Below are 16,777 nucleotides of genomic sequence, written 5' to 3' on the forward strand. Positions count from 1 at the left end.
GGCATCCATGATGTGGAGGCGTATTACAGAACAATAGGAAAGAGCTGGCTGCTGTGTAACATATTCGCTGCTATTAAGGTAGGTATGGGGGCAAGACCTCAGCAGTAGCCCTTAAGATGGGAAGGAGATGATGTGTTTGATAACTGAAAGGAGCTGCCTCAGCTGTGTTTCTCTGCCTGCTCAGTGCCCATTCAACATCACTCTGTCCCTGAAGAGGAACTCAAGGTCTGCCCCCTGCTGCCTGTGAGCCAGGAAGAGGCACAGAAAGGCAAGGCCACAGCACTGGTTTCCAATCCCTCAGTAGTGCTGGATTTCCAATAATGTACTTGTATACACAAATACAGTGTGGTAAGTTGCAATAGATACTAATCATTTCTCACATAGGGCAGCAGTTGATTGACTACAACTAATTCTATTAAAAAAAAGAAACCTGGCTCTTGTAGAAATATACAAAGAAATATCTAGGATGGTGGGGGATGAATTCTGCCATGGACTGAACTCGTGGAAGTGGGGTTGGGAGAAAGATGCTGGTTAAATAGCCCACCAGGTTCACATTGTGTCAACTTGATTTAATCTAAGGACAAAGAAGTGGAGTATCTCTGATGGCTTTCTTCTAGTCCCTTTAAAGCATCACTGGGGTTTGAACTCAGAACTTCACACTTCTTGATGGGGCAACTACACTCAAGGAAGCTTGAGATTGTCATAGACACAGTATTATGCTATATATACAGAGTAGATAATACTAAGATGTTCAGATGGTGATGTCCATTTGTATGCACTCTTAATGTGGACCTAAAAAAAGAGAGATCAAGGTCCTTAAGATAGAAAGATCAGTTCCAGTTGTTTTCTACCATTCCAAACAGAACGACTGGTAGGGAGAGAATGGTAAATAATCAAGAATTCGTAGATGATGCTTTGAATGAAGTATGGATTTCTGTGCTGGTTTAAAACAGGGTCTCAAGTATCACATGTTGCCCTCTACCTGGCTGGCCAGTATCACTTTGAGCTCAGATAAACCTCCTTTCACTTTGTAATAAATAGGCTTAAAAGAGTGGCATCGAAGGACAGTGCAGACAGCATTAGCCTTTCACAGTTGAGGTGTGTAACCCACAACTATAGTTTTAGCCATGTTTTTCTTTTTTTTTTTTTTTTTTTTGTTCTTTTTTTCGGAGCTGGGGGTTGAACCCAGGGCCTTGTGCTTCCTAGGCAAGCGCTCTACCACTGAATTAAATCCCCAACCCCTTTAGCCATGTTTTTCATGGCTACCAGCTATTTCAGATTGTTGCTGTTATATGCCTGACAATCAAGGATGCAGAAAAATAACCTGATACAGAGTAAGGACATGGTGATCACATGCTGATCACATGGTGCCTCTTCCATACGTTCTGGATGAGGTTTGTTAAAATTCCAATATTGCAAAAAGCTTTATATAGGGCCCATCACATTAAGGGTCACTATGCACTGTTCTATCTAAAATGGCCTAATCAGAACTGACTCCCATATAACACTTCCTGCAATCCTCATATGAGAAGCTTGAGCTTTTAGTTTTGACTTTTTCTTTTCTCGTTCTTTCGTATTTTTTGCTATATAAGTTGAGACAAAGATAGTTAAGGCCATGAATTTGTCCCTAAAATTTGAACTATGTATGTGATCAATCAATGTTAGTGTGTGCATTCTATAAAGTATTCATTTTTTACTATGATAGATGCTTTTGAGTTTGGTGTGGTGGCCATTTCCCAGTGTACAGGTGCAGGGACCTTGCTCTATCCACTTAATGATGTTTATAGCCTCATTTTAGACGTTTCTGTGCACCCCCTATATCTCTTGACTATTTTATTTTTCTGATAGAAGCTCATGGTATATCTTACTCAGTCCTGTGAGCAGTGCTCCTTTGTCGACATTGGTGCAGAGAGGAGAACCCCACCACCAGCATGAGGTTCCCTTCACTGGTGGCTCCAATATTGCACTTTCCTCTGCCAACTGGTCTCCACACTTTTCCTAGCACCATAAAGACTTCAACTCTTTTTCCTAAGGAATTTTCTGGCAATTGTCGATTGCTAAGCACATGACTTCATGAGTGTTCCCCTAATACACACGCATGTTGTAACCTACCATGCAGACTATTTCTTGATGTGATATAAAGCACCTGTACATAATGAGACAAGAGAACTTTTGACTGCATATTCAAGCCGGTGTGAAATCTCAGAAGTTTTAATGGCTTACATTGGTGAATGAGGACAATTTGAGTTATGATGAGACATTTTTTGGGAAAGATTTGAAAGGAAACATTCATTTATATGCATAGGAATTACTAAGGTTTTTTATAATCAAGCCTTGAGGAAAATTTGGCTTTGGAAGCAGGAGATGCTCAGTGGCTCTGCCCCAGGAAAGTCTCCTGGAAAGGGCACCTCTGCTTATGCTCAGTACAGGGAGAACATTAGCAGGGAGGCAAAGTCTGCTCCCCATGACATCTGCTGTCCCTTCCTGGACATTCTATTGTCTCCTAGAGAGTTCTAGCATCCTCTGTGATGTCACCAGTGTTGTAGTGACAACCAGTGCCCTAGTTTCTCTCAGTCTGAGTCTGGCGGTTACAGGCTAAGACATGTTTTCCCGTCTTCACAAGCATTTTGGGAGGGGGAACGTCGATTGTGGAGAGTCTAGAGTGAAGGAGTCTAGCCTTTCGTCTCAAAGTAATGATGGAGAAAGACAGCACTTCTGGGGAATGTTGAGTAAGTTCTGGGCAGTGTATTTTGAGCTTCCTGTCAGGGGGGCTGCAGGCTTAAGCTGACCTTTCTAGCAATGGGCCACAACAACTGGAGCATCTGAAAAGGAATTGAATTTCCACGAATATCACAATTCCTTAAAGTCAAGGATTTCAGAACTTTAGTTTCCCCATCCCCACTGGGAGGATATGGTAAGGCCAATGCTATTATACTGTGAACTTCTGGTCTTTACTTTTCAGTTCATTTGCTCTGTTACATTGATATAATAACACCATCAGTAGTCATGGATGGTCCACCTTTTCTGAGTTTAGACAGGGCAGCAATGTATTTCACTATCATTGCTTCTTTAAATACAGTGGGTATCTGACAGTAGTAACAGGGAGAGATTGTGCTCCAGGCAATAACCTTATGTTCTTAGACCTTCTCCGATTTCTTCTAACTGGCAGGGTCATCGTTTGCTTTATATATTAGAGGTTGTATGTTACAAAAATTTTTCTACAATACCAAAACTATTTGGAACGTGTAGACCAAGATTCAGCCTGTAACCTATTCGCACTTCTGGGGCATTTGGTATTTCACATAGGGACACTGATAAGTCTGTTGAACATATCCTCCCTGGAAATGCGTTTTAAATCCAAAGTTGTTGCCTTAGAGTATCACGGTAGGACATCTGAGTGTCTCCAATCACTCAAGTTTTTTGGATGGTGAATTTATCATCTGAGTTCTGAAGCCACAGGGGTGAGGGTCCTGAAACCAAGCTGTACCCTGTTCAGCTGATAATAATCCTGGAGAAGCCATCTCCGTGGTACATGTAAGCACGTGATGTCCGGCATAGGGAACACCTGGCTGCTTACATCTCTTGGTCTCTATAGAGTAGTGGGAGAACTGAGATCCACTGAGGATGCCTCTTAAGCATAGACCAATCACCTAGCAATGACACTGGGTTCCAGGCTTGTTCTCCTGTTTAGGCCTCACTGAGGTCTATGAACACTCTATGCATTCTCCCCATGCAGGTTCACTTGTGTTCTTCTACCTACAGACTTTGGGAGAGAAACATCATCCCCTGGCACTGACCTTAGCAAGAATCAGGCCATGAAGGAAAAGGAGAGGCTGATTAAAGAGCTGCAGCTCATTACCGAGGAGAGAAATGACCTGAGAGATCGCCTGAGGTTTCTGACAGAGAGATCCATGAAGAACAGGTATGAATCGCTCCAAATGCTCTTGTTTCATTCCTGGGTCTGCAAGGTCACCTTTTTCTTATCCTGTTAAGGTTTTGGGTTCTAGAAAGCTGTGCCTCCCTAACCACCCTGTGCTAAACCTCACCTCCCATATAGTGGAGATTCAGAACCTGACCCTTCCTGAGGAGTGAGATTGAAAATGGACTCATCTGCTTCCATTTATTTAAAAGCAGAACTTTTGGTCTGAATGAAGAATTCAGGGATAAAGTCAGGGAGAGTGAGTTCCCAGTGTGCATTTGCAAATCCCTTGACAGCTGGTGGCTTTGCAAGATTGTAATTGCAGTGAGTTTATGGTGAGTCTCTGTACTTGCTAGGCAGGGCACTGAGTGCTGGAAGATCCAGGCAGCAGCCTGGGGTAATATAGGACCCACCCTGAGTTCATATATTCCTAAATGCCGATGTTCATTGTATTCTATCATTTGGGGCCAGGCCACACTTCAGGCCAAATCCATATTATGAAGACCTGGAGAGAATGGAGGAGGCAGTCATGTCAATTCTGCACAACTTAGAGATGGAGAACACTGAGTTCCATGAGAACAACCATAAGCTGAAGAAGGAGATTACCTTCTCTAGGTAAGTCCTGGTCAGAAAGGCTATCACTTGTGGAATGGCCATTTCTGACTTTCTTTGTTCTAGATTGGACGGTCTTCAGCTCTGGTTCTATCTCTTGTGCTGTTTACCCATCAGTGTCCAGGGTCATTAGGACTCAGTTTTCAGTTCCATAAAAGACTGTTCCTCATCCCAGGATTGTCTAGGCATCTTCAGAAGGCTCTAGATAGAACAGTACTGATTGAAGTCAGCAGAAATTTATTAGGCTGCCCTGGACCTATGGTGTCACACCAGGTTTTACAAAATTCAGTGCGTGGACCACATGGTTAGCATGACCTTCTCTTGGTTCTACTGACCTCTTTTGAGGGTGTTGACCCACTACTAATTGATGTTGGCCCCATGCATTGGGCTTTCATGGATAGTTGTAGATCCATGTTCTTTCTCAGAGGTGTGGACACTAATTGGTGTCAGGCCAAGCAAACAATTTATTCTTCCACGAATTAACTCTTTATGGTTTGTGCAGCAGCCTTATATGTATCACGATGCATTTTATTAAGTCTTCATGGGTATCTGGGACCTGGTAGAGTTAGTGGGACTTGAGAGTAGGAATGGGAGAAAGGGGCAGCATGATCTTACTATGCAGACTGTATTTCCAGAAACCTGCTCAGCCAGCTCCTGATGGAGAACACATGTAGGAAGAAGTTGGTCCACTGAAGCAGGAGAGCAAGGAGGTACATCTTGATTGTGCACTGAACCAGAAATATTTGGTTGAGTTCAACAAGAAAGATAAAGAACATCAACGGCCAGAACCAGCATTATCAGGTAAGGACGAGCAGATGTGTTAGCTTAACAATATCTGATAAAATTTGCCAATTTAATACATCTTTGCTTCTCTTACCACCTTTCTAATTCACACTCACAACCAGCCAACCACCTCATGAAATGGAATTGTTCATTGCTCTGCCTATGCACAAGTATTCTGGGACGTTAACCACTTTTCAGAAACTGAATTATTGTGCAAGCATATTTTGCTGCTCTTTTTGAAGCTGCAGTCTAGAAATGGTGACAGATGAATAACATGTCATATTATTGCATATCCATGTGATACATTGGATCCTATGTAGAGTTTTGAACAAGTTCTTGGTTCTTTGACAAATGACACTCTGTGGTCATGTGACTTCTTGTGTAGGAAGCACCTTTCCGGGATAAGAACCAAGTGCAAATGTCAAATTAGTACTTGTCATTGGCTTTAACCTTGGTGACATATGGACATCTCCTTTCTTCCTGCAAACCAATGAGGTCTCTTCCCATTGCCCTGTTCTTGGTTTGCACTGGTATAAGTCTGGGTCCCATATTGGCAGCCCACATTACTGTGAGGCTCTCTGGGGATTTTGCCCTGCCCACAGAGTCAGCAACAATGATATCAGTTAAAAGGTCCATGTCGACTGTCCAATAGACCTGAGGTGGTAGAAGGCAGCATTCTGAGAGCTGGCTTGCATTTCCCCACCAAATCAGTGTCTGAAAAACTGCCTTCCTCTCCCAGGTCTCAGAAAGTGCAAGAGAGCTGGAATTGGACACACAGCAGTAAGAGAGCTTCCTGAAGAATAAGTTGCTTTCTCAGGAGTCCCTGATGACAAACATCCTGAATGGTAACAACATTTTTTGGATGAGTATTCATCCTCTGAGTTAATTTGTCATTGCTTAGAGACCCTAAATTTATATACCACTAAGCCAGCCTGACTGATTGAGGTCTTACTTTCTTCTCAGAAAACAGCACTTGAGAGACAACTTGGGGGACCGCCTTTCATTATGTGTGCTAGAGGAGAAACAGCAATACGTCTGTGCTTCTAAATGTTCCTTAAGAATATGCTTTTAGAAATATTTTTGTTATGATTTTAATTGAAGTTTTCTTTTTGTTGTTTCATATTTATATGTTCTTGTTACTATTTTTACTTTCAAATATTTTTAAATATTTTTATTCATTTTAATCCTGTTTTGTTGTAAAAATGTATTTGTTATGAATAAAAATAGAATTCTATCTGTTGACTCTTAAGACCATCATTCTTACTCAAGGGTTCTGTCCCTTCCTGTGGACCTAGAACTGACAGCTACAGATGGATCTCTGCATGTTCCATGGATACAAGGCTAGTAAGTGAATTCAAAGTCACCAAGGGGTACCCAGTGTGATAGTGTCTTTTGTGTGGTGAATGTGGCTGTGTCTCCGACACACACTTTATGATGTAATCACTGACATGATTTACCCAATTGTTAGGGTCCATGTGGTTCTTCTGAGAGAGCAGCAGATGCTCTACCCTGTGAGTCATCACCACAGCTCCTGCAGTTGGCTTCTGTTATTCCACATGAGGTGCTGTATTAGGTGGACAGGATCACCTCCAATTAAATAGAGAGATCTCAGGAGATGTGTGTTCACAGGGAACTTACTGAGCTGTGCCTGCTCAACGTGTTAGGTTGCCAGGCATCCCTACAGGGCTCTGGTGTTCCCACTGCTCAGTGTGGGTCAGGATCATCCTTCAGCATCACTTAGTGTCCATATTAGAGCAGATCTTTCACCTAATATCAATGATGACCATATGTATTATACACATCTGATAAAATACAGAATAGAAACTAGCTTCTTGTAGGCCAGATTGGCATAATCAGTTTTTTGATTGTTAGCAAGAAAATTATTTTAATCTAAGCAGTTTAGGGAGGAACCTCCAGAGCATCCATAGTGAATGTAGCCTGCAGCTGTGAACAGAGGTTTCTGTTGGAGAGCAGGCCTGTGCAAGCCCAGAACCTAGGTGGGACAGTTCAAGCTACCCTTTTTCCATGGCCAATCTGGGATCGTATTGAGAATGTATTTTTTCCAGGTGACTGATTTCCAATTTATGGAATTGAACTAACTTACTGTGAGTGGAGGTGACTCAGAGAGTTAAAGTACAGAAGAACCAATCCAGTATGTCCACAAAAGCTTGCTGTCACCCCAGGGCTTTTAAAAGCTCAGCAGCTAGAGAAGCAATGTAGTATTTGGTTACTCTCATGCTTAGGTCTAGTCATTCATTATAAGCTGACCATGACACAAAAAGTGTCATCTGTGTCAAAACTAGTTGTAACTAGATTCACCCCACACTATCACATCACTACCGTATTTGAGGTTCTCAGTTACTATCTAAGAACCTGGAAGAGGCCTGGGTCTTGCTACACAAACTCATGATTTATGTCTTCATGACACTGTGTGCTTTGTTCTGTTAATGCTACCATTGGCATACAACACCTTGGATACTTTGTGCTGACATCTGTGACATGAGACAATAGTTCATGTCATCCTAACCTGAATAAACTGTCCTTAGAGTACAGTGTAGTGGGAGGGTCGTTCTTTTCCTGTGAGATATCAAAACATTTCCAGTCTTCAGTCAAATCTGTCAGCCATTGTCCAGTGCCTGTCTTGAGATGTCCACCTTTTCAGCTGAGTCTTCATCCAGGCTGCTCTGTAATTCTGTAGAAGATTAATAGGGTTCCAGCCCTAGGATTTAATTCAGTGTGACTGTACTTGCCGAACATGCTCAAAGCCCTGTGATCCACCCTAGCCCTCTGTGCTTTAGAGAAAGAAAATAAAGAACCACATTGCACTTGAAGTTTCTCCTCCAACAGAAGGAGAGCCTGCACAGAGCCTTTAAGTAACTCTAAGCCCCAGCTTCCGCCCACAGCTCCCTCCATCAATTCCATGTTTGGTGTGTTTTCACTACTACTCACTTTCTTCTGTGTGCAAAGAATGTGCACCATGTCAGTAAAGTGTGTGTATGTGTGTGTGTGTGTGTGTGTGTGTGTGTGTGTGTGTTTGGTCCCTAGTGAAAACTGTCGAGATACATGCAGACTCATGCTACTACTGTCCCATGGCACCTTGCAGGGAACCCTGAAATGGTGGCTACTTTAATACAGTCTAAACCGGGTGTGCATGGTTTCTGTAAGGTCACCACTACAGAGAGCAGGAAAAGCTTCAGTAGTCACATGGATGTGATCAATCAGTGTTAGTCATGTCCTTCCAGCATGGTAGACTGCAGGTTGTCTGTCCCCAGCACTTTGCTCTCTTGTGCCCAAACAATGCTAAGGTCAGGGCCGTTGAGCCGTGAGGCAGAGGCTCACCACCCTCAGTGCTGCCTACGACCCCTAAGACTGTCTCTTTCGGGTGTGTGCGTGCTGGACACTCATGGATCCTGAAATCTCCGCAGCTGAGGTGAAACAGTACCGGAGCCATTGCAATGTGGGCACACATTTGGTTGTGGAGCTGGGCCACTCTTTGACTTTTGTTGAGTGGAGAGACAACTGTTGGCTGAGCCTTTGGTGAACCGGATGGCCCCTGGCCATGTCAGCAGTCAGCAGTATCAAAGCTGAGCAACCAGTGTTTTATGTTCCATTTTGTCATCGCTGGTCAGTGTTCTGATGCCACAGCACATGGCTGGTCTCAGTCTCCCCATGTGGCCACAATGCCTAATTGATATTGCCTCCACTTCCCAAGTGCCACTGGGATTTCTGTAGAACCCCTAAGGCAGCAGCAAGCAGGAGCTCCTGACTATTCCCTCCCTGCTCTCTGGATCTGCAAGTCGTTCTGTGTACATATGGCTATTCCCTCATAAACCCTTGATGCCATGATACCTTAATAAACACTTGAATCATGCCCTGATGGCCAGTTTTCAACTGCTACCTGACACCATCTATAATCGCCTGGGAAATGAGGGACAGTCTGGATCAGACTGGCCTTTGAGCATGACTATGCGTGACTGTCTTCGTTGCTGTGGGAGATGCCAGACAGCCTCTTTTCTGATCCTAGAGTCCTTATACCCAGCCACTTGTCCCCTCTACAGCCAGACCCTACTTCTGCTCCTAGGCACTGTCTTGGACTTCCTTCCCTCAGGTGGCTTCTCTCCTTTGGTTACTACAGAAACCTGTTATGAGGACAGGAACAGGGAGTTAAGAGTTCAAAGCCATCTTCCCAGTGATGTTCTTTCTCAGAGGTCAGTGGGACACTTAAAGAGTTTTGTGTATACATTTTATTAAGCAAGGGACAATCATGCATCAGACACAGGAAACTAACAGCACATCTACAGGACCTCCTTCAACACCTGGGCATCTCTTCTGGCCTGTGCTTCTGTGTGCTGAAACCTGGGGACCAACTTCCTGTGGGGTTTCCCAGGATGACTATGCACACTACTACACTGACGTAAATCCTCAAAACTCACAAACAGCAACAGGACCGACCGCCACAGGAACGGTTCTCCATCAACAGATACCACAGACCAGCAAGCAGAAGCATGGGAGGGTGGTGCTGTGGTTCACACACTTCTCTTTCCTCACTAGGGCAGGTGACCTGCTGAAGAAAACAAGGAGGCAGCAGGATGGAAGAGGAAAACTAAAACCCAGTCCTTGCATTAAACACTCAAGCATATTCAGACTAGAAGAGAGAAGTTTGCCAAGAATGAGGGCCACTTTGGGCATCCATCATCAATAGCCCTGGCTGTCTAGGCCAGCATCAGATCCAGCAGTCTCCAGGCAGGTGTCAGCCAGGCCCTCAAGGGCACTAAGAGCATTAACCATGAAGAATAGAACAAGATCTCTGCCTCTTGCCTGCCTGACAGCCAAGCATGTGTATGCCCTGGCAATGCTCACGCTGGGACCCCTGCTAGATATTAAGGTATAGAGACCTGATAGTTGATTAGGACCCTGTTCGAAAAGGAAGACACCGGATATTTCCCTCTGGCATCCATATGTGCATGCATGGTTGTACAAGCTGGTAGAATCTCTCTCTCTCTCTCTCTCTCTCTCCCTCTCTCTCTCTCTCTCTCTCTCTCTCTCTCTCTATCACACACACACACACACACACACACACACACACACACACACACACACATATTCAAAGTTTTGAAGCACAGCAGAAGAATCTCTGGGACTCTAAGCCTGACCAGCCTCATCTGTGAGCCACAGCTTCTGTGTGAGAGCTCCTTTGTGTGAGAGGCATAGGGTGACTGAGGAAGGTTGCTGGTGTCCATCCCTGGCCTGCATGTGCATGCATACAGAGACATGGACACATGCACATGCTGAGTACCCCTCATCCAATCCTGAAATCTGAAAACACTGAATTTCAAATCCAGGCATTCTCCTAACCTACACCTTCCCTCAGGAATGGAGATGAGGCTTTGCAAGAATTCTCAACCAGTGAGACTGGCCCAGACCTTCTGAGATCCATTCTGCCCCAGGAGAACACAGCAGGTGTTATCAGGACAACTCAGAAACTCAAAACTCCAGCCTGATGCAGGGACCGCCTGCTGGGTTAGGAGAAGACTCAGCATCAGGTTCCTGAATGAAAACATCACCTCTGAACACACGGGGTCGCTGTGGCTATGCCTTCAAGGCAACTTCAGCAGCAGCTTAAATGGACTAGGGATGACTATGGGAATCTGCCTGCAGGGTGATGTGAGAATCCTTTTGCTAAGGCTTGGTCGCTAGATGTTGCCACAGAAACCCTTGAACTCTTCTTGGAGTACAGTCCAGGCACAGGCTGAACACAAAACATTCTGATTATGAACTGAGTTTAACAGATAATCCGGAACCTGAAGGCCACAGGCCCAAAGGTCTGCACTGCAGGGGTGAGGCATCACTGCAGGGATGACCACACACTGCAGGGCTGAGGTGTCACTCAGGGGATGACCACACACTGCAGGGGTGAGGTGTCACTGCAGGGATGACCACACACTGCAGGGGTGAGGTGTCACTGCAGGGATTACCACACATTGCAGGGGTGAGGTGTCCCTGCAGGGATGACCAGGAAGCTGATTGAGCTCCTCAGGGCACTCCCTGTCCTGAATGTGCTTCCTTCTAGGTGAGCACTGCAGCTTTCAGGGAGCTGGAGGCCTGTGTGGGCAGCAGTAGAAACTGCTAGCCTTGTTATTCACAGCTGAAACTATCACACAGGGCATTCCAGAAGTGAACACCACCAAAGTGGGGCCTTTCACAGCATTCTGGGTAGGATGGCACAAAGCCCCATGACAATTTTGCCTGTGATCCATACCAAATGTCTGCTGTCAGTGCCTGTCTCTTAGGAGCCACCTGGATGATTCAGGGGATGGTCCTGAAGAAAAGGCTTGGCAAAATTGAGGTCTTCAAAGCCAGAGGAGCAGTGAGGAGGTGCAGGGGCCGTAGACCATGGAGACCGATATATGCTGATGTTAGACTACCCAGACTCATCCCTGTGTCCAAGTCTGGATGTCACAGAGGCACCTGGCAAAGGTCCCAACAGTGTCCTTCAGGATTCCACTGTCTCCCTACTTGCCCTCCACCTAACCCACTTCCTGTGGTTCTGGGAGTCAAGGACTTCATCACCTTTTTCGTTTTCTTGTCATATTGCAGGTACTGTGACTCGACCACTCTTCCTCCTGCAGGAGACACATCCTTTGTCACAGAACAGGACTGCTGCACCAGGAAGACCCATAGCATAACCAGGATGCTACAATGAAAAGCAGGCCTGGCCCTTCATGCTGAATGACAGGAAAAGCACCCGGCCTTCTTTTTGTTGCAGACTGGATTCCTCAGCCTTCCTGTTATAAACAGGGCACTAGTACCCTTCACAGGATACTTAGTGTTTATAAGACATTTATAGAATTCATCTTGTATATAGGCCATTGGGCTAGGAGCCAGCATCAAGGCATCAAGTAGGAGGAAATACAGAAACATTCTAGGAAGGGACAGCCAGGGGCCAGTGGGATGGCTCAGTGATTAAGGACCAGAGTTCAGATCCCAGCACATGGATGTTCACAGTCATCTGCAGAATCAGATCTAGGGGGTCCCATGACCTCCCCAGCTCCCAAGCAGCTACATGTGTGCGTCTTAGACACTTCTCACTCACCGTGAAACAACCTAAGCCACAAAACATCCCACACCTTCTTGGATGGGCCCATCCCTGGGGGAGTCTTGTGTGTTCTGGGCTTCAACTCTAGGAAGGCTTGGCCTTGTTTTATAAGATGTCTTATTCCTTATTTCAGCAGAGAGAAAAAAAATCCAGTCCTGGAACCCTAGAAGACACTGCCATGATGTCACTGCTGTGCTGGCATAGGCTTAGAGATATCTCCATGATCCATCCGAGTCACCTAGAGCTCAGGGAATGATGGAAAAGTCCATGTGAGTTCGCCCAGAGCTTGCAACCATGAGAAAGCTTGGAAAACACAGGGCACATGTGGTGTTTGATCCTGGGTCAGTTCAACCCTCTTGAGCCTGCAGCTAAGACAAACAGTTACACTGGCCTGAGTGCACAGGCCAGATCTCAGAACCTGTTTGCCAGCCATGGAACACTCTGGATTCCTCCTCTCAGCTGGACCTTCTTCCTCTACACCTCATCCACCCAAGCTTCTCAAGAAATGAAGCTACCAGGTTAATACAACCACAAACTGAAGGCAGCAAGAGCCTTCAGCCGCCCTGTGGCAGTAAGGTCAGTCCATAGGTCTCCTGTCCCTGCACCGTCAGTACCTGTGAGAGCCATGGCCACCTATTCCCTTCCGAGGTGAGGACAATTATACCCACAACCTTGCTTTCAACAAATCCTGCCTTGGCCACAGGTGGGACCCTCATGAGACTCAATCTGATACAGACCTCCTCAGACACTTTGGCTTCCTTTCTGGCTGCTGGAGCTTGGGCCCTCTGGCCTGGCCTAATGTAGGATCAGCAACATCCAACTCTGTCGGGCCTCAGCCATCCCACATTGGGGGCCCTGCTTCACTCCTAGGTGCATCCTTTTCCCACATCTCTTCAGTCTCTCCCTCATCCCTAATTCCCCTTGCCTCTCAGGCCCAGCCCTTCAGTCTCTGATGGAGACTGTCCTGGAGGGACAGGAGCCCCTCCCCTGAGATACTCTCCCACTCCATGCTGCTGGGCTCTGACAACTCTGCCCTTGGGCTGACTCATCTCTACAGGCACAGCCTGCTGCTCCCCTGCCCCTGCAACCCACTTCCTAGCTCTGCTTCACACAAACACTCTGAGATCTCTACACTGGCTTCCCATTCTATTTTGCTCCCTCTCTGTCCTCCAGAAGTTCTGCTGCTCTCTCTCACCACAGCAGGACCCACTAAGACACTGCTCCTGACCCCAGCAGCCACCAGCAGCCCAGGTCATGGGGCTACTAACAGCTTTGGCCCAGGACTCAGGGCTCCTTCCTTCTTCAGTATCGAGTCCAGGCTGAGACCATCTGGCCTGCTGCTGGGTCCTTGAAACCCTCAGTCTCACAGCCTCTGGGCACTCTGAGCCCTAGTCCTTATGGCTAACAAGTAGCTGCCCAGTCAAGCAACATGGGCCTCACTGGCTTCCTGGTGTGCCATGATGCTTTCCCTGCATGGCCGGGGATGACTGCATGCTAGGATTATGTCTGGAACTAGACCTGCAGGTAACACCTGATGGGTTGGCCAGGCTGTCCTCCTACTCCTGTTCTCAGGAGATTCTCCTGACTAAGCCTCCCAAGTGCTGGGATGAGAAGTATGTGCCACCATGCCACATTCTGATTATAAACTGAGTTTAACAGATAATCCGGAACCTGAAGGCCACAGGAACAAAGGCCTGCACTGCAGGGGTGAGGTGTCACTGCAGGGATGACCACACACTACAGGGGTGAGGTGTCACAGCAGGGATGACTACACACTGCAGGGGTGAGGTGTCACTCAGGGCATGACCACACACTGCAGGGGTGAGGTGTCACTCAGGGCATGACCACACACTGCAGGGGTGAGGTGTCACTGCAGGGATGACCACACACTGCAGGGGTGAGGTATCCCTGCAGGGATGACCAGGAAGCTGACTGAGCTCCTCAGGGCTCTTCCTGTCCTGAATGTGCTTCCCTTCTAGGTGAGCACTGCAGCTTTCAGGGTGCTGGAGGCCTGTGTGGGCAGCAGTAGAAACTGCTAGCCTTGTTATTCACAGCTGAAACTATCACACAGGACATTCCAGAAGTGAACACCACCAAAGTGGGGCCTTTCACAGCATTCTGGGTAGGATGGCACAAAGTCCCATGACAATTTCGCCTGTGATCCATACCAAATGTCTGCTGTCAGTGCCTGTCTCTTAGGAGCCACCTGGATGATTCAGGGGATGGTCCTGAAGAAAAGGCTTGGCAAAATTGAGGTCTCCAAAGCAAGAGGAGCAGTGAGGAGGTGCAGGGGCCATAGACCATGGAGACTGACATATGCTGATGCTAGACTACCCAGACTCATCCCTGTGTCCAAGCCTGGATGTCACAGTGGCACCTGGCAAAGGTCCCAACAGTGTCCTTCAGGATTCCACTGTCTCCCTACTTGCCCTCCACCTCACCCACTCCCAGTGGCTCTGGGAGTAAAGGACTTCATCACCTTTTTCGTTTTCTTGTCATATTGCAGGCACCATGACTCGACCACTCTTCCTCCTGCAGGAGACACATCGTGTGTCATAGGATACAACTGCTGCACCAGGAAGACCCAGAGCATAACCAGGACCCTGCAGTGAAAAGCAGGCCTGGCCCTTCATGCTGAATGACAGGAAAAGCACTCGGCCTTCTATTTGCTGCAGACTGGATTCCTCAGCCTTCCTGTTAGGCACAGGGTGATAGTAACCTTCACAGGATACTTAGTGTTTATAAGACATTTATAGAATTCATCTGGTATGTAGGCCCTTGGACTAGGAGCTAGTATCAAGGCATCAAGTAGGAAAAAATACAGAAACATTCTAGAAAGGGACAGCCAGGGGCCAGTGGGATGGCTCAGTGATTGAGGACCAGAGTTCAGATCCCAGCACATGGATGTTCACAGTCATGTGCAGAATCAGATCTAGGGGGTCCTATGGCCTCTCCAGCTCCCAAGCAGCTACATGTGTGCATATTAGTCACTTCTCACTCACCGTGAAACAACCTAAGCCATAAAACATCCCACACCTTCTAAGATGGGCCCATCACTGGGGGAGTCTTGTGTGTTCTGGGCTTCAGCTCTAGGAAGGATTGGCGCTGTTTTATAGGATGTCTTATTCCTTATATCAGCAGAGAAAGAAAAAAAAAAAAAGATCCAGTCCTGGAACCCTAGAGGATACTGCCATGATGTCACTGCTGTACTGGCATAGGTTTAGAGATCTCTCCATGATTCATCTGAGTCACCTAGAGCTCAGGGAATGATGGAAAAATAACATGAGTCTACCCAGAGCTTGCAACCATGAGAAAGCTCGGAAAACACAGGACACTTGTGGTATTCTGATCCTGGGTCAATTCAAGCCTCTTGAGCCTGGAGCTAAGACAAACAGTTACACTGGCCTGAGTGCACAGGCCAGATCTCAGAGCCTGTTTGCCAACCATGGAACACTCTGGATTCCTCCTCTCAGCTGGACCTTGTTCCTCTACACCTCTTCTGCCCAAGCTTCTCAAGAAATGAAGCTACCAGGTTAATAGGACAACAAACTGAAGGCAGCAAGAGCCTTCAGCCGCCCAGTGTCAGTGACGTCTTTCTTTCTTTCTTTCTCTTTCTTTCTTTCTTTCTTTCTTTCTTTCTTTCTTTCTTTCTTTCTTTCTCTCTCTCTCTCTCTCTCTCTCTCCCTCCCTCCCTCCCTCCCTTCCTTCCTTTCTTTCTTCCTTTCTTTCTTTCTCTTTCTCTGTTTTAATCTTGGAGACAGGGTTTCTTTTGTGTAGCTGATCTTGAACTGGCTCTGTAGAGGAAGCTGGCCTAGAATTCACAGAGATCTGTCTGCCTCTGCCTCCAAAGTGTTAGGATCAAAGCTATGTGCCACCACCACTGCTTATCCTTCTGTTTTAAAGGAAGAATGTAGCCCTACATGGCAGCGCGAGTTTAGTCCCAGGATGGACATTCTTTATCAGCAGGTCTCAGGGTAGAACTGGATATGTGATGCTGTGCTAAAGCACTGTCCAGAGTGGGCAGTGCAGCTTCTGAAGAGGAATGCAGGCCTGGCCTCCAGACCTCCACCTTCAAGGCCTCTCTTGAGAGCCTGATGCCCTGGCAAAAGAGACTCCATCTCTCCAGAGGACCTGTGCAGTCAAATGACACCTCAGTGATGAAAACTATCAGTCCCCAAAGGCATGCCACTAAGCAGAGATAGCCTCAGTCATGCACCTCTGCCCATCCCCAGTTCCTCATGTCAATAACTCAACCCTTTCATGAACTAGATGGCAAAACTTGAGGCAGGAGGATCAGTAGTTTACTGGCCAGTCTGGGCTCTATGAGATGCTCTCCCTGAAATCAGAGCCAGCAGGAAATTCAGTTT

The 16,777-nt window shown here is 46.6% G+C and overlaps 2 protein-coding genes across 2 annotated transcripts in view; one reads left to right on the plus strand and one right to left on the minus strand.

Moving 5' to 3' along the window:
• The window catches only part of LOC147999169 (disks large homolog 5-like), a 130,439-nt gene that overhangs the window by 84,735 nt on the left and 28,927 nt on the right, over positions 1 to 16,777 (minus strand). The window lies entirely within an intron of this gene.
• LOC147999173 (disks large homolog 5-like) lies at positions 2,534 to 6,548 on the plus strand. The gene is made up of 6 exons (XM_087596472.1): positions 2,534 to 2,729; positions 3,763 to 3,922; positions 4,391 to 4,534; positions 5,167 to 5,332; positions 6,054 to 6,159; positions 6,278 to 6,548. Exons 1-4 carry the CDS (start codon positions 2,603 to 2,605, stop codon positions 5,222 to 5,224), a joined length of 489 nt encoding a protein of 162 aa, XP_087452598.1. The 5' UTR covers positions 2,534 to 2,602; the 3' UTR covers positions 5,225 to 5,332; positions 6,054 to 6,159; positions 6,278 to 6,548.

This window comes from Rattus norvegicus, chromosome 19 (assembly GCF_021556685.1).
Source record: "Rattus norvegicus strain SHRSP/BbbUtx chromosome 19, alternate assembly SHRSP_T2T, whole genome shotgun sequence".
Taxonomy (NCBI): domain Eukaryota; kingdom Metazoa; phylum Chordata; class Mammalia; order Rodentia; family Muridae; genus Rattus; species Rattus norvegicus.